The 21,889-nt window shown below is 36.4% G+C and overlaps 3 protein-coding genes across 3 annotated transcripts; 1 reads left to right on the forward strand and 2 right to left on the reverse strand.

The window, feature by feature from the left end:
- Positions 1 to 473: 473 nt before the first annotated feature.
- LOC112049524 (transcriptional adapter 3-B) lies at positions 474 to 2,274 on the reverse strand. The gene has a single exon (XM_024087458.2). The coding sequence runs from the start codon at positions 1,968 to 1,970 to the stop codon at positions 573 to 575; it is 1,398 nt and encodes a 465-aa protein (XP_023943226.2). The 5' UTR covers positions 1,971 to 2,274; the 3' UTR covers positions 474 to 572.
- An 859-nt stretch (positions 2,275 to 3,133) lies between these two features.
- Positions 3,134 to 17,925, forward strand: LOC112048882 (zinc finger protein 62). Its single transcript, XM_052887362.1, has 14 exons — positions 3,134 to 3,690; positions 4,354 to 4,623; positions 5,357 to 5,532; positions 6,518 to 6,644; positions 7,533 to 7,673; positions 8,829 to 8,918; positions 9,515 to 9,614; positions 10,005 to 10,227; positions 11,674 to 11,779; positions 12,960 to 13,080; positions 13,417 to 13,575; positions 13,723 to 14,333; positions 14,517 to 14,603; positions 15,904 to 17,925. The coding sequence occupies exons 1-12, from the start codon at positions 3,408 to 3,410 to the stop codon at positions 13,931 to 13,933; spliced, it is 2,007 nt and encodes a 668-aa protein (XP_052743322.1). The 5' UTR covers positions 3,134 to 3,407; the 3' UTR covers positions 13,934 to 14,333; positions 14,517 to 14,603; positions 15,904 to 17,925.
- On the reverse strand, positions 17,918 to 20,346 carry LOC112049514 (protein Fer3-like). Its single transcript, XM_024087446.2, has one exon. The coding sequence runs from the start codon at positions 20,195 to 20,197 to the stop codon at positions 19,337 to 19,339; it is 861 nt and encodes a 286-aa protein (XP_023943214.2). The 5' UTR covers positions 20,198 to 20,346; the 3' UTR covers positions 17,918 to 19,336.
- Between the last annotated feature and the right edge of the window lie 1,543 nt (positions 20,347 to 21,889).

Consider the following 21,889-nt stretch of genomic DNA (forward strand, 5'->3'; position numbering starts at 1 on the left):
TATTTCCATACCAAATTTCAGCTAAATCGCTTCAGTAGCCGCAGCGCAAAGGAGGAACAAACATAAAGACACTTACACACGAACTTTCGCCTTTCTATTATTAGTGTGCTATACCTAAGTTTTAAACAATTATTTTATTAGTAATTTTCAACTTGATTCAAATGTTTCTGTATTTTTACCTCAGTATAGAAGTCCACACATTAAATCTCCCAGGCAACTCCTAGTGTTATTACAATTCCTATCATGATTAAGTAAAAATAATATTATGATATTTGACCTAAAATGTATAAGTGACAGAATAACTTACAAAAGTATATTAAAAATCATATCCTAAATCCTATTAAAAAATATAAGCTTGTCTTGTAAGGATGCATAGACATTAGTTGCTTCATTTAAACTGATACTATTCAATTAAATTAAGGTCTGTGGGTATAGGGACGTGGAAAGGGAAGGTAAGAAAGTTGAAGTCATGATTTCCAAATCAATTTTAATTGAATTATAACCAATAATAATAACCAAGCGTTTAAGCAATATTAGGCATATACCTAACAACTATGTTTGATAATAATAGTTTAACTAGTATTTGGTCCAGTCAAAGGCAAGGCATTAATTTCTTTATTTAATCTTATCTGTTCATTTATTGCTCTCCAAGCATCTTCCTTTTCCTTTTTGGTAATAGGTCTCTTCTTTTGTTTTGCAGCAACCATCTTCTTATATGTGTCAATACATTCCATATCTACTTGATCAAGCTGCTTCTTTAGATTCAATCTTATCATTTCTTGTTTACACAAACCAATCAGATTTTTGAGATTACGACAATTTTCTTTTCTCACTGCAGTCAATTCTGTTTGGCATTTTTTAATTTCTGCCAAAATTTCATCATCAGCGGGGTTAGTGAGTGGGGGTAGATCTTCAGGGTCCAAAATACCCTGCTCTACCAATTCCTTTCTCAAACATTTCTCTAAGGTCAATGAGTTCTTGTATGAATTCTTTGTGTTTGTTGTCTGTTTTACTTTGATATCAGGGACTTCATAAGGCATCACATTCTCTTCCATCAAAGCTGAAACCAGCCTTTGAGTCAATGGACCAGTTATCATATTATTGTCTGAAGATTTTTCAAACTTCTTCCTTAAATTTGAAGCATCAGGGGACCACCCAGAGGCTCTCTGTTTGTTTGGATTTGAAGCATTCTGATCTTCTGAGATATGCTCATCTGCCCACACTTCAGAATAATGTTTTCCCAGTGGTGGGATTGGTGGTAGAGTTGTATTGCTACTCTGCACCATTAGAGATTCAAGGAATCTAATGTCATCCAACGTCACAGGTGCACAGTACGGCTCCACAGAATTCCAAAACTTGTAAGGGATATTGTTCTTTGGTAATGTTAGTTGAGATAAATCCAATTTAACTGAATTTTCAGAATTAATGTTATCATTTAAATAATTCTGTGCAACACCTGAAGATCCCCCAAAACTTTTTAGTTTAGGGACCTTTGGTTGGTTGGATAGTTTTGTGCAATCTTTAGTTTTTACCAACTTGTCTTCAGGGAATTTCCTTTTTATGGGATACTGTAATTGTTTACCAGCAGCTTTGTTTTTCTTTTCTCTTTTTGATTCATTGGTATCAATGCTTTCTATTTCTCCCTGAAAATATCTGATTCGTAATGCAGTGTTACATAGAAGGGATTCCAACTCCAATTGTAAAGCATCTAGTTCATCCATACCAATGGGTTCATCAGCAGATCTTGCTAAAATTCCAGTCAATCTTGGCAAAGTTACAGCATTATCCTGTTGCCTTATGTATGGTATTGGACACAAATTATCTACTTTTGTCTTTCCTAGAGACACTCCGCCTGGTATTTTGGAAGGTTTATTGTAAGGTGACACTCCAGGACTTGAAGGTTTACTATTATCATAGCCTTTACTACTCATTCTGCCTTTACTGTTGTGGTGCATTCGCTTTCCCATCATTTTCTTTTAGTCAGAATTGAAAATTACCCGCGTAAACACCAACACACACATATAAATATTGTGTACGCACAGTTCAGTCAGAGTCAATACTTGCAAAACTTTCAGGTAACTAATGGCACAGGTATTCTCGATCCCTTTAGAATGGAAAAGTCCAGCTAGTAGCTGATGTGACCGCTACACAAATATGATACTGGAGTTTCGTAACAATTTTACGAAAACAACAGCTATGACAGATATAATTATTTATTCGTTCACCAATGCAAAATCACAAAACAAGATGGCCGCCAATTACAAAAAACTAGGAGGCATAGACAAAATGATATCAGATAGAATGTCGTTGTGTTGGACTTTTAACCCTAGGCAATCCTTATTTAACCGTCCGTGGTCGCCAAATGTCGCTTTAGTCAAAGCCTCAGATCAATCACATATGGACCTGTATCGCAAGCAAATTCACTATTATCGATCAAGTAATTCTGAAGAATCGATTCTATTTAGATATTGATTTATATATTTAGATATTTAGATATTTAGGTATTGTTCTTATACTTTACTTTAAAAATACTTACAAATGATGATGATACAACATAACTTCACCCTATAGTAAACTAGAAGTTGTTGACCGTTTTTATGTCATTTAATTACACAAACCAGCATTTTTATGGAACTCTACCAGTGACGAAGGATGGAATTTTGACGTAGGTAAGTCATCCCACATAAAAGGAAATTCATACCGCTTAAAGCTCCGATTTCTTTTACACCCATACATACATATTCATTACAAATTACAATAATGAATATATTTACATGGATTTTTAAAACAATAAAACATCGATTCCATATAAAAACAGTTTTTTTATACGCGTTAGATCATTGACTCTTGATCTTTGCCGGAGGGGTAGTCTAACGAGACAGGTCCCTATATAATTTGTCTAAGGTCAAACTATAACTTTATGAAGTTTTAAAGCATGTTCAGTTTACTGTATAAAAATAAATTAAATATATTTACTTAATTTTTTTGACACCATTATCTTTGTATCTAAGCTTAATTCCATATAAATCAGGAATTTGCATGCGTATGGACAAAATGGCATGCCCGCATGCCAAAAGCGCAAATATCACAGATAATGTATCGTGCTGCGCGTGCAAAAATAAAATCTTGTCTATGATCAAAATGTCTGCTCTTACTGCCGTGAAATGATCTCCATCTGATATCCGTGTTGTGCTTTGCTTTATAAAAATTAGTGTGAAGTTCTTCAAAAATGGATCAGTTCGGTGTTCACTGTTCAGTGTTGAGAAATTAGATACAAATTAAACGTCAATCGGAATGAATTCAATGTTTACAAAATAATGAATTATCTCTTCTAATAACATTCATTTCCAAAACCTCGTCCTTTTCTTTTCGATTTTTCATATAAATATCTTATCAGACGTCTTAATATGGAAGTGCCGCTTCTGTATACCTGTCCACTATGCTGCAATAATACGTTTAACTCCAAGGAAGCTCTTGCAGAACATTTGATACAAATATCACTGAATATTGCATGCTCAATATGTAACGAAACCTTTGCTTCATTGGAGTTACTCACAGAACATCTTAAGACCGATAACTGTGAGGGTTTGAGTCAAGATGAGGATGTTGTCCTTGAAAATGACCTGAATAACATTATCAAAGTTGAAAATGATATGAACTCTGTAAACTCAGACTCCATACAGGAGAATGGTAATAAATAAAAATCTTTAACTATTAGTAATCTGTACAACAACACACCTTACATAACTAAATCACAAACTTATTTTTTTGTACAAAAATAATTTAGTTTATTTTTTAGTAACTACAAAACTAAACTAAATGTGTTCTTTTAAAATCTATCAGAACAGAAGGCTTAATGTGCTCCCCACTCTGGGTAGGACCTTGTGATAGAAAAACACATAGGCTTACCACTAAAACTACCACATTGTTTAATGTGGTACTTTTAGTAGTTATAATTACTAGATTATCAAATAAATGTATTAGCGACTTTTTTTATTTACAAGCCAGCCTTTGACTGTAGTCTTACCTGATGCTAACTGACCAAGCAATCTAAATTTGAAATGGGCTAACTTGTTAGGATGCATACCCATTTCCATTACTACACGACATCATACTGGAACACTAAATCTCTTTGTGGTACATCTTTGCTGGTATTGTTGTAACTAGCCATGGCTAAGGCCTAGATCTGGACCAATTAAGAAAACCTCAATCAGTCCAGCTGGGATGGAACCCAAGACCTCTGTCTTGTAGATCCACTGCTCATACCACTGTACTGTGGAGGCTGTCAAACCATCTAACTATATGGAAACTGTAAATAAATACACCATAACTACTAATAAATTTCTTTTACAGAAGTCATCACAGAACAAAGTAATCTACAAACCAACACAATAGGCAGAATAAAATTAAACAATGTAAATGTTGACTCTGACGGAGGCAAAATGTATGTAGAACTTCTAAGCAAACAGTTGACAAAATCTTGCCTGCATGCACAAGAAGTGAAACTGGTGAAGGAAGGTGGCCAAAGTCGTTATGTAATCCTGGACTCACTGTTGAACCCAGATGTTACTATTGTTACTAAACAAAACAATGATGGCACTATATCTTTAACCACACTGAAAGGTAAATATTAAAATACCTACTATTTTTTTTTTAACAAAACTTATGCAGCTTAGAGAGTGAATAGGGATGGTGACAGTTTTTTAAATCTCTATATATAAAAATGAATCCATACATCTCTTGGTCACGCCCTCACATGTGAATGGCTGGACTGATTTCACAATTTTTTTTTTGTCAGGTGAAGATTCTTATGAAAAAAGCAGTAGGAGTAGGATAGGGGTAGGGTAGGGATAGGATAGGGGTATGGTAGGGTAGAAGTAGGGTAGGTTAGGAGGGTAGAGTTAGTTGAAAGTTTACATCGAATTTCATGCGGACAAAGTTGCGGGCGTCCGCTAGTTGTATATATATTAGGAGTATGCTAATAGTAGAGCAATTTTGTAGAAGTAACAGGATATCTGCAGTCATTACTTTCGGAGCTATAAAATAAAGTAAATAAAAATATATGATATACTTAATACTATTACTTAATTTATGCACCTGAGCAGTCAGGTTGTCCTTCGACATAGGCCTACTCCAGACTTTGCCACTCTACTATCTTTGATCTCTAGCCTTTCCTCCCCATCCTTTCGGCAGCTTTTGGAGCTACATGGATTTACTACCACGGATCCCTAAAAAATGCCCCATACAAAATGGCATAAATTAATGATGTTGTTGATCATAAAAGGACTCTAACAATGGTTTGATTATAAATTTTTTAAGCAAGCATGATTTAATGAATTATTCATTTTTATTAAAGATACTGAGGTTATTCAAAATGGTGATTCTGAATTGGAATCTGAAGCAGTAAGTGATAACGACACAGCAGACAGGAGCGGTGAAGAGATCTACACATGCAATACTTGCAGTGTTTCATTCTCATCAGTGTTGGAGCACATACAGACATATCACAACAATGAGGATGTTGTTGTCCATGTAAGAAGGAATCTACTATGTATCTAGATATATTGAAAATATTTAAAGTTTGTGTGTGTGTTGTGTGCATTTTAAGAAGTTAAATAGCATATGTTTCAGACTGTGAAGAAAAAACATCATTAGGAAACCTGCATATCTTAGAATTTTCTTAATGCTCTGCATGTGTGAAGTCTGCCAATCTGCATTGGGTGGATTACTAGCCTAATCCCTCTCATTCTGAGAGGAGACTCGAGCTCAGCAGTGGGCCGAATATGGGTTAATAATAATGATGAATGAAAGTTTGTGGTGTAGTAGGGAGCTTACTAAATCTCTGGAACTACTAAACCGATTCTGAAAATTCTTTTACTAATAGAAAGCCACATTATTTGTGAGTTTTTTTTTTTTTTTTTTAAAAAGAATATTTGCCATATTTTTTTATAATATGACCAATATTCCCATTCCCCTCCAACTAGTCGGAAAAGACTGTGCTAGGAGTGGGTACGACAATAGACCAACGGGGTGAGGATCGAACTACCACCCCTCGGTGATGAGTCCAACCGCTCTTACCGTTGAGCTATTGAGGCTTCATATGGCTCAACTTTGGCTTCATATTTATATGAGTGTTATATTTTATTGCCATATTCCCACGGAAACGGGAACTACGTGGATAAAACCAAGTGGTGTCTCCTAGTACGTAGTTCCTGTTCCTATGGGAATATGGGGATTAAATATAGCCTATGTTACTTCTTGTAACATTAGCTATCTGCTAGTGAAACTCCTGTCAAATTCAGTCCAGCCATTTCAAAGGTTAGTGAAAACAGACAGACAAAAAATAATGTCCGGCAGTTAACCTATGTGGCTGGGCCAGAGTTTATGTTCCAAAATATTGAGCAGCACTGAAAGACTGAGTAATAACATACTAATTATGTTAGTGGATGTGGAGATTCAGGTGGAACGTTTATTCTAAACATATAAAATATGAATTCATGTTTATTGCTGGTTCTAGGATAATGGCAACACAGATCTACCTATACAATTTGAAAAAGATGAAATGACAGATAAACAATCCTCGCGTAGAATGATAACAGAGACTGGCAACATTGTAGAAGCACCTGTGTCGTCAAATCAGACAGGTGAGTAATTTTATTCTCTACAAGTTAGCCCAAATCCATACTCCGGTTTCACCCGGCTGTGTGGTAGCCAATTAAGAAAACCTCAATTGGCACAAGGGATCGAACCCAGGACCGTCACACCACTGCTGCCTCTGTGTGTGCGGTGGATTTACAAGACTTAGGTCCTGGGTTCGATCTCTGAGCTGGTCTTGGTGTCCGTGGTCCGTTGCCACTTCACTTCAGTTTAACTGTGTTAGTGGGACAACATGTGGGTGGATAATCATCATTATAACCCATATTCGACTCACCGCTGAGCACGAGTCTCCTCTCAGAATGAGAGGTGTTTAGGCCTATAGTCCACCATGCTGGCCCAATGCGGATTGTGAAGTCTGCCAGACTTCACACACATAGAGAATTAAGAAAATTTTCAGGTATGCAGGTTTCCTTACGATGTTTTTCCTTCACCGTTTGAGACACGTATTTTATTTCTTAAAGTTGCATGGTTTATTCTTTAAAATATTCAATGTACCTACTAATTAATTAATCACTGTACAAATAAGTGTGTGAATTGATTATTGTAAATTACAATTTTGTTTTGTATAATGATATTGCAAGCTGTAAGGCAGAATTTGGTGTTTATTTCAATAATATCTGACTGTAACTTGAATTGTATTGATTTGAAAAGTTCAAGGGGGTTGAGCACTTTATGACAACGTCCATCAACTCTTCAAACTAAGTGGCAACATGTGGGTGGGTAACTGGGTAATTAGAAGAATTAATTGATAGCTGTCCAGCAACCAAAAAGTTTTCATTGTTGATGTACATCTGGGAGACCCTACACTGTGCTTAACCCGACACGCATTTGGTTTTTTTTATTATTAATATAGATCTATTTGTTTTCATTGTTAGATCAAAGCAACATATACCACAAGGTGGTGGTGAAAGAGATACAAACGCCGAACGGTGACAAGGCGAAAATGTATAACTGCATGACATGCAACCTATACGTCTCCTCTCTGGGAGAGTTCAAAAAGCAGCCGTGCAAAGTTCGTAAGTATCCTGCGCGTGCTAAATATTAGTGATGTGCAATGTTTTCAGTAGGGTATGCATTGTACATACAAATTGTGCAAAATGAATAATACAGGTTCATGATATAGGTAAGTACTCAAGGTTGGTAATGCATGTATGCATCTATGAAGTGCATGCCACTGGCATTACACACACACAAGATTACTATACAGATCGCCGTTCGATCGATTCGATCGATGATGATGATGATGATGATTATACGTGTTTTAGTACTATTTCATTTTTGGGATCTATAGGTCTACTCAATTTTTTTTCTAATTTTTATGCAGTTATTAACGAAGTTACAAAATATTACAATATTATTCCAAGATATAGTCACTGGCATAAAGGTATGAGAAGTGTTTTTTTAAATAGATAGAGTAATTGAAGAGGAAGGTTTATATGTATAATAACAATCATTATGAACAACCATTAGATGATGGAGAAATACTGTTATTTTTGAGGTTTCTAATGTGATGTCCTAAATAATTGTAAAACGCAGGCTTACGAGATTTATCAAAATAATGTACTCAGTATTGTACATATTGAAAAGGTCTACAGAAAACTCCGCGATGGTATATGTCTATCTAGTATGGATATCCCACAAAAAAAAATTGTCATTTACTTTTTACGGCAAATATAACTAATACAGCATTAATCCTTATTCAAATACATTGTTGATTTAATATAGATCAATATGAAATGGCCATTTAAGTACATCATATGATTTAAATGAATATTTTCGAAGATATTACAGATTTAAAAATTGCGGGACATATTATAGCGTTTGCGGCGGTATAAATAGCGCGTTAGTAACAACATTGCACCCGTGCGAAGCCGGGGCGGTTCGCTAGTATACTCAGTTACGTTACACAATAAACATACAATACATTATATAGTAGTACTGCAGTAAGTCATAGCTTACTTCGGGAGGCTTCGGCCGTGGTTAGTTACCCACCGACAAAGACAAAGGGATTTAGAGTTCCGGTACGATTTTCATTCTACGTGTAGCCCGTTTCTATCTTAGGTAGCATCATCACTTACCATCAAGTGACATTGTAGTCAAGGGCGAACTTATAAAGAATAAAAAAAAATTGTAATGGCTTTAATTAACAGTCTAATTTGTTTGTTTTTCAGTGAAATACCAATGTCTACACTGCCCAGTTGAATACTCGAATTCGAAGTCGTTATGCGCCCACATGAAAGTGCATAAATCAAAAAACCAAGGTATTAAAGAGACTATTAAATTATAAAATTTAAAAAATGGGACATCCGACAGAACGGAAAGAAGCTCATTTCGCGTTATACGTCAAACCCAAATTATTATTGATTAACTAGCGGACTCGCTCAAGCTTCGTTTTGACTTATTAATTTATTTATTTGCACTTCTTCCCTATCCCTACCTTACACTACCATACTCCTACCCCTACCCCTACCCTACCCCTACCCTACCTCTACTCTACCCCTACCCTACCCTACCCTACAACTACCCTACCACTACCCTACCCCTACCCTATCCCTATACCATAAACCTACCCTACCACTACCCTACCCTACCCCTACCCTACCCCTACCCTACCGCTACCCTACCCCTACCCTATCCCTATACCATACCCCTACCCTACCACTACCCTATCCTAGGATTTAGGGGTTTGAAAAATAGATGTTGGCCGATTCTCAGACCTACTGAATATGCACAAAAAATTTCATCAAAATCGGTCGAGCCGTTTCGGAGGAGTTCAAGTTCGAACACCGCGACACGAGAATTTTATATATTAGATTTAATTTAATTTCTTAAGGCTACCTTTTTTATTGTTATTTAGAAACCAAAGTGCCAGCAAAATACGAATGCGAGATTTGCAACACACTGTTCCCCACGAGCAAGTCCCTAAAGTTGCACAAGAAAATGCACGATCCTGTCAAGTAAGTCAAAAAACAAAATGTTTTTATTTGATCACACATACATATGGGATTTGTGATATACTAGCGGACGCCCGCGACTTCGTCCGCGTGGAAATCAATGTAAACTTTCAACCCCTATTTCACCCCCTTCTATTTTTATTTTAGGGTCAAATAGTACCCTAGTTTTTGCTCCAACATCCCATTTACCATTATCCAAAATTCATCTTGATCGGTTCAGCCGTTTAACCGTGAATAGCTAACAGACAGACTTACAGACTTACATTCACATTTATAATATTAGTTTAGGTAGTTTTTAGGCTAACAAACTCCCTGTTTCCTCGCATATGATCTTTAAATAGATTAGTTTTTCAAACTTTCGTGACATGTACCTACATTTCGAATCTGTTGCAGGTCCCGACCCATAGAGCCTCCTTTAGAAACGCCAGAGGGCATGCCGCCCAGTGACGACAAGTATCTATGCTCCACGTGCAACAAACTAATACCCATAGACTATAGAACCATACACCAGAACTCCCACAAGTCAAACAACAAAATGAATTGTGATATATGCAACAAGAAGTTCCTCTCCCAAGAGTATTTGGAAATGCATATGGCTGTACATAAAACAGATAAGGTAAACCTTTTTTTTTTTTCACGCTGGGAAATGCTTGTACGCATCTCCCTCGGAAATAGATGGCACTATTTTCGAGGGAGTATGTGGGACTCACAGGCTGCGAGTCAGCCTGAATACCCACTAAAACCCAGCAAGGTTTCATCGCCTCGCCTGATGCCTGAGTTCCGGAAACAAAAAATTAATCTTCCGCAAAAGCCCATATCCTGCCCTAACCTAACCTTATCCAACTTATACTAACCTAACCACCCGGCAATTTCCTTATATCCAAAAAAATCTTGTTAATTCTACGTTAATAATGAAATCACTCATCATCAAAGAGCGGTGATAGCCCAGTGGATATGACCTTTGCCTCCGATTCCGGATGATGTGGGTTTGAATCCGGTCCGGGGCATGCACCTCCAACTTTTCAGTTGTGTGCATTATAAGAAATTAAATATCACATGTCTCAATCGGTGAAGGAAAACATCGTAAGGAAACCTGCATACCAGAGAATTTTCTTAATTCTCTGCGTCTGTGAAGTCTGCCAATCCGCATTGGGCCAGTGTAGTGGACTATTGGCCTAACCCCTCTCATTCTGAGAGGAGACTCGAGCTCAGCAGTGAGCCGAATATGGGTTGATGACGACGAATGAAATTATTACTTTATCAAAAAAAGTTTGCTACAATGTTTTATGACATTTTTAATTAATCTTTAATTTGTCCCCAACGGAGGCGTAAGCAAAGATTGTTGACCGTACAGCCTGAGTTTTACTATATTCTTTAAAGACTTATGATTGGTTTGTTTGTTCGTTTTCTTGCTTGTTAAGCTTGTTTGGTAACAGAAAAAAATAATACAGTTTCAAATGTTATTTCGTCGCTTTGGTACACTGGCGAACATTTTGCCCTAGTGATAAAAATATGTATTTTACTTTAAGAAACATACTATTAAGCCAATTATTTAACCAAATCCTTATTTATTCATCATATTATCATCTCCATATACTTTTATACGGGGGTATACCTGCATTTCCTGGGCCGACGTTGTATTGGCCGGTGGACATTCTTCTTTATTTACTTGTACATAATATTATTATTTTTTCTAGTTTAAGTTAGTAATTATTATATTTAGTAATTAATCTTGCTTGCTATTAACCGCCGACTTCTTCGATATACGACCTAAATCCGATAAAAACCCCATTTTTTTTTGTTGGGTCATTATGAAAACTCATAATGCGACAACGTCACCCACAAAAACGCCTGTTGCTATTCAATAGACAAATTGTATCCTTATATAGAAGGTTTTTTATTAAATGATTGTTTTTTATATAGATTTAGTAGGATTTTAAAAATATTTTTATTATTTGACAGTTCAATCATTAAAGAAGTATATATGCCAATTAAAAGTTCATTATTTTTATAGCTAATATAAAAAGCCGCGACGTTCTCATGAAGGTGTGTTTATTTTTAGGTAGTTGTGGAAAAGAAAGACAAACTGCTGCCGTACGACTGTTTGTATTGCAATAGAAAATTTGCTCGGCCCCATGAGAAAGTCAAACATGAAAGGATACATACAGGTTAGTAGAACTCACAGAATATACGGGCGCTAGTTTACTATATTTAGTTTAAGCGATTTTGGTCCAATCTTGGACTAAATCATTCTGTAAAGATCTATTAATATTGTTAATTTAATAAAAATCAATAAAAAAAAAATGGATTTTGATTGTGTAGTACAAATAGCTGTATATTTCACTAGAGTACGTCTAAATAGCCAAACGGCCTCATAATGCCATGTTTCCAAATATACGAGTATGTGCGCGAGGCATTTAAATTAACGAGGTATACAACAAAACACTTGTATAGTCGGATGCAATTTTTTGTCGTTTCCGAACATCGCGCGATAAGCTACGCTATACACGATTTTAAATATCCCCGGTTACGCAGAGACGTGGTAGGCATCACCCTGCGCGCGACTCCTACCCACCTGTGACCTGAATTAGCTTCACGCGACTTAATTTTGTTATTGACCTACGCGTAAAATCACCCGCACCTTATTTCGCAGACGTCATAAATATTGCATCTGACTATACGGGCAGCACCATTGAGTGTACTATCTGTGTAGGTGAGAAGCCGCACTCGTGTGAGATATGCGGCAAGTCGTTCCGCGTGTCGTACTGCCTCACGCTGCACATGCGCCCTCGTCAGTAACATTAGTACGGGCAGCACCATTGAGTGTACTATCTGTGTAGGTGAGAAGCCGCACTCGTGTGAGATATGCGGCAAGTCGTTCCGCGTGTCGTACTGCCTCACGCTGCACATGCGCCCTCGTCAGTAACATTAGTACGGGCAGCACCATTGAGTGTACTATCTGTGTAGGTGAGAAGCCGCACTCGTGTGAGATATGCGGCAAGTCGTTCCGCGTGTCGTACTGCCTCACGCTGCACATGCACCCTCGTCAGTAACATTAGTACGGGCAGCACCATTGAGTGTACTATCTGTGTAGGTGAGAAGCCGCACTCGTGTGAGATATGCGGCAAGTCGTTCCGCGTGTCGTACTGCGTCACGCTGCACATGCGCCCTCGTCAGTAACATTAGTACGGGCAGCACCATTGAGTGTACTATCTGTGTAGGTGAGAAGCCGCACTCGTGTGAGATATGCGGCAAGTCGTTCCGCGTGTCGTACTGCGTCACGCTGCACATGCGCCCTCGTCAGTAACATTAGTACGGGCAGCACCATTGAGTGTACTATCTGTGTAGGTGAGAAGCCGCACTCGTGTGAGATATGCGGCAAGTCGTTCCGCGTGTCGTACTGCCTCACGCTGCACATGCGCACGCACACTGGCGCGCGCCCCTACGCGTGTCCACTTTGTAACAAGAGGTACGACCCTTCTTATTATTCATTTATTTTATTGCATTAAAAAAAGAGTACTCATCATTTTAATATGTCTACTACACACTACACCTACCTACAATTCCAATTATAAGAAAAGGGCGGGTACTGTTATAATGAGTAAAGGGTTAAATCTCAACGAACTTTTAATTTAAAATAAGTTAATATAGGATTATAAATTTAATATTCGTAACAGAGTTAAACAATATCACATTAGGTACGCCTGAAAATCTGCATAAGACATAGGATTTTAGTGCATATTTGCGTGCATATCTCTAGTGCGTATATAATCTGATGACTTATGTTGTACACTGGTCACGTCAGGTTCAAAGCGCACAGCGTGTACAACCACCACCTGCTGACGCACTCGGACGTGCGCGCGTACAAGTGTCCCTTCTGCCCCAAGGCGTTCAAGACGTCCGTGCAGCTCGCCGGACACAAGAACTCGCACACCAAGCCCTTCTCTTGCCAACAGTGCAATAGGTGAGGGGATTTTTACATTTTAAAAATTATGGTTACTTGATTTTAATACATATATTTTTTTTAATTTGGAATTAGAACTATAAATTCGTATCTATTATGTCTTTCTGGTGGGAAATAATGATTTAATTGTAAATGTGATGTAAATAGGCCATTCGCGTCACTGTACGCGGTGCGGGTGCACATGGAGACACACTCGCGGCAGAACAGTCTGAAGTTCTCGTGCACGCTGTGTGGCGCGAGCTACGCGCGCGCGTTCGCACTGAAGGACCACGTGAAGCAGGTGCACAAGCAGGACATCGACACTACGGAGAGCGTGGTGAGTTGCACATGGAGACACACTCGCGGCAGAACAGTCTGAAGTTCTCGTGCACGCTGTGCGGCGCGAGCTACGCGCGCGCGTTCGCGCTGAAGGACCACGTGAAGCAGGTGCACAAGCAGGACATCGACACTACGGAGAGCGTGGTGAGTTGCACATGGAGACACACTCGCGCGGCAGAACAGTCTGAAGTTCTCGTGCACGCTGTGCGGCGCGAGCTACGCGCGCGCGTTCGCGCTGAAGGACCACGTGAAGCAGGTGCACAAGCAGGACATCGACACTACGGAGAACGTGGTGAGTTGCACATGGAGACACACTCGCGCGGCAGAACAGTCTGAAGTTCTCGTGCACGCTGTGCGGCGCGAGCTACGCGCGCGCGTTCGCGCTGAAGGACCACGTGAAGCAGGTGCACAAGCAGGACATCGACACTACGGAGAGCGTGGTGAGTTGCACATGGAGACACACTCGCGGCAGAACAGTCTGAAGTTCTTGTAAAAAAAAAAATCACTAGTACAGTCATTATATAACTAAAGAAAGTGTTATGTTGTCCTGGTCGAAACACTTGGGTGTGTTAGAGGACGAATTTTTTTATAAACTTAAATAAAATAACTTATTTATTTCACAGCCGTTGCTTGAAACAAAAGACTGGATGATACAAGAAAATGCCGATGTTGATTCTGAAGAAATGCACGACAAAGACTTGCCGGAAGATGTAAGTTTTGATTAATAAATCACTCACTAAATAATAATATAATTAATTTATTGACAGTTCTCATTCATCACGAATCTTCGTCAAAAAAATGATTATTAAAACTTTAGATGCCTATTAGTAAAATGCACATGTCTCATGAGTATTCGGCACATCGGCGATATAAACGACGACGAAATCTAAAATAATTTTAATGTCCTAAAACTATGGATTCGATAAATTTTAAATTTTACGACGCAACTACTTACGTATTTTACGATCACTAAGGTAACGGCATATTCGTACTTGGAAGTGTCGTTATTCGTTTCAAATCTTGATCTAATTTTTCGTCCCCAATTTTTAATTTCGTTGTCGTCGATTCGTTTTTTCTGTAATCCGTAGTAGTAAAAAGCAACCTAACTTAAAATTGATAATTTTGAAAAACCCCTAAGGTCATGAAATTGTAATTACACTCTCGATCAAGTTATCAATATTCTCTTTCAGTGCGCTTTCATTTGAGACTCGAGTTTATTTGCAGTTATTCGGTTATTCTTGTTGCCACAGACAGACTGACAGACAGATATTTCAAACTTATAACACCCCTTTTGCATCGGGGGTTAAAAATTGGTTATAATATGGACCTATCTTCATGTTAATGTCTTGTGTTGCTGTTATCAGAATCACAGTGAGGCTTATATTATTTTCTGACCTTATATAACAAACAATATGTATAACAAACAAACAATATGTAACATCGGTCACTGTGAAGTAAAAAAAATGGAGAGGACTAATTAAATATTTAATGATTTTGTCATTTGGAAAATATTAGTTACTACTAAGATTTATATGGGCCCAAGGATTAAAATCAATTGAATATTCCGAATCGATCGAATATCAAAATATTGTCGACCAATAGCCAAATTTCTTTCTTTCGTTGCAACAGGACGAATATCATCTGTTACAAAACAGCAATGGTGACAAACGTATCTACTCGTATGACATGACGTCACGGACTTATATTTAGTAGACGCCGCTTTCACATTTTGTAGTTTGTACGACGTCATAATGTGTGACATCCGAAAGTGATTTAAATAATTTCAATCGCCTCGCGTCATTCCCGAATCATTGATTTCATAAAAAAATCCATCTTAATATCATGTAAAACCTAAATAGAGCGCAATCTAAAAATCTAAAAGAAAGCGCGGTACAAATACTTCGGGAAAGTTGGATGGACAGTGTGCGGTATCTAGTTAAATATAGGTCCGTGAAAGACGTACTTATTGCTGCCAAAGTATACTTTCTAACACATAATTATTGTTCGCAGATGAACGAATTGAGTATGCATAACACTGAACTGATCATCCCTTAGTTTAATTTACCAATTAAGTAATAATAGTAAGTAAGTAATAAATAAAAGAAAAGTTTAAAGGGCAATTTCTCAATCATGTGTTTTTTTTTCAAAACTGCCGCAATGAGCATATTGTGGAGGAATCCAATTGCCATTCCAAAGCGAAAAATGAGAATCATGACAGATGTTTTTTTATATATCCTATAACCGGCATCATTTATTTAACACAGAAAAATGATTTTACAATTTGACAAAACGAAATGTTTCAAAATTCGCGCGTTCAATCAAGTACACTACAGCTTTATAATATGTATTAATATATCAGTTGTCTTATTACTATGACGCTAATATAAGAAATGTTCTTTCTTATCTCTTTCAAAAAGATATTGCGAGTATATGTTTTACTCTGGATTTTTTACGTTTAAACGAAAAGTAGGTATATAAAATACAACGCTGTACAAGTTTCAGCAGAAACAGGAATCACCATTGCTTCTTAAATTAAAAATATTAGGTATATAATAATTCATATTACCCTGCCTTTCTATAAATTATTCATCAGCTACTAGACAGACAGCCGGCTGTCCACGAACCTATAAAAAATGTCTAAATTATATAATAATAATAATAATAATAGCTGGTGTTGTAATTTATCTGTTATATACCTATTTGAATTTCTATAAAAATCGTTTTGTGATCATAAATTAGTTAGGAAAGGTAAATAAAAAGGGATATATTTATTTTAGTGATATATTTTTATTTGTAGTTAGGGCCTGTTAGTTCATATATTAATAGTAGATTATTATGAAACGGTTTTAGGGGATATATATAATTGGGGTTCTTAAACTGTGGCGAGAGTAATTTTCGTTCAGTAATTTATTTTTTTGAAGAATTGACTTGCTCTTCATTACTCGTATAAGGTCAATTTAACGAGAGATTTAAGTCTAATGTAAAAATGTACAAAAATAATTTTGTATTTATAAAGAACGTGTTTTTTTAATAACTATTATATGTTTTTGTTATATGTACCTACTGTTTATTAAATAGTTTTTGAGTATGTATATATTGTAATTTTTCTTTTAATACATTAAAAATATATTAAACTTAATAAAATTACTTTATTTTTTTTTAATTTAATTATTTGATTTTATTATTTTATCATATATTTAAATATTTCTCATTATATTCTGTCTCATTTTTTAATGTTTTTTTATATTACAACAAATAACATAATTTTGTGCAATATACTCATAGATAATTTTTAGAAGTTTTAAATTTTATTTTTTTTATAACTCTGTATACAGTCTTTATTCTTTTGTTTCTATTGTAATTATTACACAATAAATGCTGTTAAACTAGACGTTGTTTGTTCATTTATGTGTATGTAATGAATGAACAATACAACAGACAAAGGTGATATGGGTTGCGGTATCTAGCTAAATATAAGTCTGGGTTGCGATAGACTCACTCCTGGAGATGGGGCCTTAGATACCTATTGTAGAATATCTCTCATATTATATCGATCTAAATCAGAATCAGTAGTAACCAAACTTTTTATCATACGTAAACCATTTGCCATATTTAGCAACCATAGTTTTGTTTTAAGATATCCATTGTTCTAAATTCGTTTATTTAAAATGTATTTTGAATAATTTCTAATTAAGGGCCAAAAATCAGGTCCAAGTTAATTTTTTAATGAAAATGAAATCAAGGTTTTAGTGAGAAAAATTTAATAATGTATGTAATAATTCACAAATCAATTCATAGTAAAGGTTAAAATTAAAAAATAAGTCTATGGTAACTTTGTCTCAATTGTTTTTTTTTCTTCTATCTTTGTCGTTCGCTATAAATAACATTGGGTATTGAATACTGATTTAGGTTCATGTAATATGGGAATTTAGACTAATATAATATTATGTAATTGTAAATATTCCAAGAAACATCAAGCTTGCAATTTCATCATATTGTTGTAAGCAACTAATAAAAAAAACTATTTTAATACATATTTGTATTTATTTGGTAGGTATCTACATTATGAGCTTCCAGACAAAATATTATGTTATAGATAGGTACTATTACAATGTAAGTTTTATTGTATTTTACCTACTATTATACTATATCATCTGTAACAACGGTCCGAGTGTATATCATAGACAATAAATCAGTTTTAAATCTATCAAAGTTTGTAATTTTTTTTAAAACGTTTCTTAGTTATAGTTCCTATATATATGGGAAGAGTGTGGCCTAATGCTATATAGCCTATACCTACTATTCCTCATGAATCTGCCTATTTATACTAATATTATGAAAAAGAAACATTTAATTGTTTGCATTGAATAGGCTTATAAAACTTCTGGACCGATTTGAAAAATCCTTTCACAAATGGAAAATTAACCCTTGATAATGGAAAATCACATTATCAGGGAGCAACATGGGCTATATTTTCATCCGCGTATTCCCACGAGAACAAAATACGCGGGGTTTTGGGTGTATTTTTTTTTAAATATGTCTGGTAGATCTAAAGAAAATTTTAGTCAACAAACTAACAGATGTATAAGTAATATTAAATATGAATAATTTAATATGCCTACTATCTGTCTATCTATCCGTTGATAATGTGGCACAAACAAATCTAGAATATTGTATCCAAGTTTGCTACTGTACTTATTTGAATGAATATAGAAATTGGTAATTTACCCTATTGTTTTCATGTAAATATTATTTATACCCATAATTAGTAAAACAAAGGCCTACGCATTATTCTTAAGAGGATTAAAAGTTATTATCGTTGCGTCTTTAGTAATTGCCAATTGTAAATTATAGGTAGTTAATTCCTTTTACAAAGAAACAAAAGCATTAATGTTCTAAACAGGAACGTCTTTTTAAATTAAGACAATAATAATTATTATTTGAATAGGAAAAACAATGTTGTCAATACTAGTTAACTCATTAACTAATTAAATCTACCAGATCTATCTATATTATAAGTTTTTTTAAGTAAGTAATGAGTAAGAAATGAAATGCCGTCAGTTTTATTCTAAAAGTACATGTATTTATTTATAAATCATGATTTAATTATTATTAACATACAAAAATTTACAAAATTGGAATTCTGTTAAATCAACTACATTATTTTTGGTATACAGCTGTATATTTCTTTAACCTAATCGATGTCTTTTAGTAACATTTCTTTATTTATTGAATGAAAAATTACATTAACAATAAGTTTGGCATTAGATATTACCTTACTAAAATATCACATTTTCTTAATAATTAATTGTCTTAAAATAGGTTTATAAAACTAGTTATCTACGGTTTAAACTTCGAATCTTTACAAATAATCAATAAACAATATGTATATAACATCATGGAATAAAATAAGCGTCTTTAGATTGGTTCAACAAATTAACTATCACGATTGTCCGTTCCATTCACCTTCCATCCGCCACACTGAGAATGCGTAACTTAACTTATCCTGAGCGAGATACTTCCCGTGGTCGATGCTTCCTGAATCACTACTAACGTCGCTACTTGACGAGGACTCGCTGTTCGACAAAATCTGGTACAAGAATTCGATGTACTGCGTTGCCAATTGAAGTGTTTGTATCTTTGATAGCTTATCACTTGGTAACGATGGGATGATTTGACGCAAACTCGCAAATGCTTCGTTTAAACTCTGTGTTCTCTGCCTCTCTCGCACGTTAGCCATCACTCGTTGAATCTGCATCTCCTCAAACGATTGTGCTTTCTTGCGGGATGATTTCGATGAGCGTTTCCTCGATGATCTCTGGTCTTCGCTCTCTTCGCTACGCTCTTCTGTTGAAGCTCTGTAAACGTTTTCACCGGCTTTCGGAACTCCGTTCTCGTAATAATTTGCAACTCTGTCTTGAGAACTGGAATCGTCGAAGTAGACACTCCTTGTGATCTGTCTCGGGCGTTGATCTGGCATGTAAAGTTGGTCGTACGGTGGGTAAAGATGCTGTTGGTAGTCTCGTTCGTCTCCATCGAATATGACGTTCGACGGCCAAGACTGTTGTACTTGCGGAGGTCGGTCGGGACCGTTGCTCAGATCCATCAGATGTGTCGGTGATGATGGCGCGAAGCTCTGCATCTCAGCATCCCTTTTGATTTCCACGGGTGCGTAGTTGAAGTACCGCTCGTCTTCGTCGATGTATTCCGATTCCTCCTTTATAAGCACTCTATTATCACAACTTTCGTAACTCATAGTTCGTGATCCGATCGCCGGAAGACCGTTCGACACGTCGTGTAACATGCGGAGGGTGTTAGCGCAAGCGCTCGCAACGTCTGACTGAAAGAAGTCCTGAATGCGCTCCGCCGGCCGCTCCTCCCCGTCCCTTCATTGACAAGATACAAAAAAAATTACCATTTCCAATGCGCGGGATCCGATGCGCCTCCCACCCAGCGCGCCGCCTTCTACCCGTCGCGTCGCTGCGTGCGCGTTAGACAGAGATGTAAACACCGAAACCCAGTCAATCGTTGTGTTTATCTTGTCCGTCATCTCAGAAATGTATTTACCGATTGTACATAGGTAGATTTGTAGGTAGGTATGCGCGCCGGTCGCCATAACTGATCGCATCGGTTAATGTGCATCCTGTAGCGTTCACTGCAGTGCCAGTATTTAATTCTTGAAATATTTGTAAAGACATGCAGTCTGTAAATATTCTAATAACATTATTAACTTGTAAATTCATTAAATATTAAAAATAACCTCTGATATTATCTAAACTTTAAACTAATATTATAAAGAGATGAGATTTGATTTATGTTTGGGTGTTTATTTGTTAAGTCTTAACTAAAAAACTACTCAACCGATTTAAAAATTTCTTTCAACATTAGAAACCTACATGTTTAACGCGAAAAATAGGCGATATATTTTATCCCCGTATCGCCACAGGAACGGGAACTACGCGGTTGTAACCGCGGGGTGTGCTATCTTAAAAATATTGAAATATAAGTAGATTGGAAAATATTACCTATAGGTAGTTCGGTAGGACCTACTCGTTTTGATTTGACACAATATTTTAACTGGTTTCATAAAATGAGAAGGTACCAACTAAATATTTTCGGCTGGATTTTGATTGGTCAAGTCAGAAATATGTAAGTAACAAGTAAACATTTTCAAACCACATAATGTTAGTAGATATTGTCTATAAAACAACAACGCCAATATTAAACCAAAAATATCGGCGCCACCCTTGCTTAAGTTTTTATGTCGGCGCGACGTCGCCTGTAGAACTAAAAATATCCTTGACGTAATCGGACCAAAGGAGTTCGGATCCCACGGACAGACCCGGCGAACGGGCCTTTACAGGAATAATATAAATATTTAATATACATGTATTTGTGTAACGCTCGGCGGACTGGCGGCTCTGGCTAGTATCACGATATTTTATGTCGGCATTATAAAGAATCCGTGTGACCGTTGCGATCATGTTGAAATAAAAATATGCTTTTAATTAAGACCCACCGTCTTATAATATGGAAATACTGTTTACTTATGTGGAAACTCTCTTCATTAGGATTATTAATTTTGTAATAGGTACATGTACTTATCTACAATAGCAGTGGTAGGTAAATGACCCGGACTCATCACCTTGAGATGGGAGGCTTCGGTCGAGACTAGTTACCACTCTACCACTTTACTACTACTACTTTAGGTCATTTGTACTAGCGGACGCCCGCAACTTCGTCCGCCCTTAGATCTCTTTAATCCAGCCCTTACAGTAGTATCGCTGTAAAAATGGAGTAACTTCTTCCGTTTTCCCAACATTTCCCTTCGTAGCGAAGCATGATGAAAAGTATACAATAACCTGCACAAGTGTATGAAGAATGAGTTGTACCAAGTTTCGTTGAAATCAAGTTTTTGTTTCTATAAAGAACATACAGTCATACAAAAATTTTACTGATTGCATTTTTGGCATCATTAGGTATCGATCACTAATCA

Source organism: Bicyclus anynana, chromosome 19, assembly GCF_947172395.1.
Source record: "Bicyclus anynana chromosome 19, ilBicAnyn1.1, whole genome shotgun sequence".
NCBI classification, from domain to species: Eukaryota; Metazoa; Arthropoda; class Insecta; order Lepidoptera; family Nymphalidae; genus Bicyclus; species Bicyclus anynana.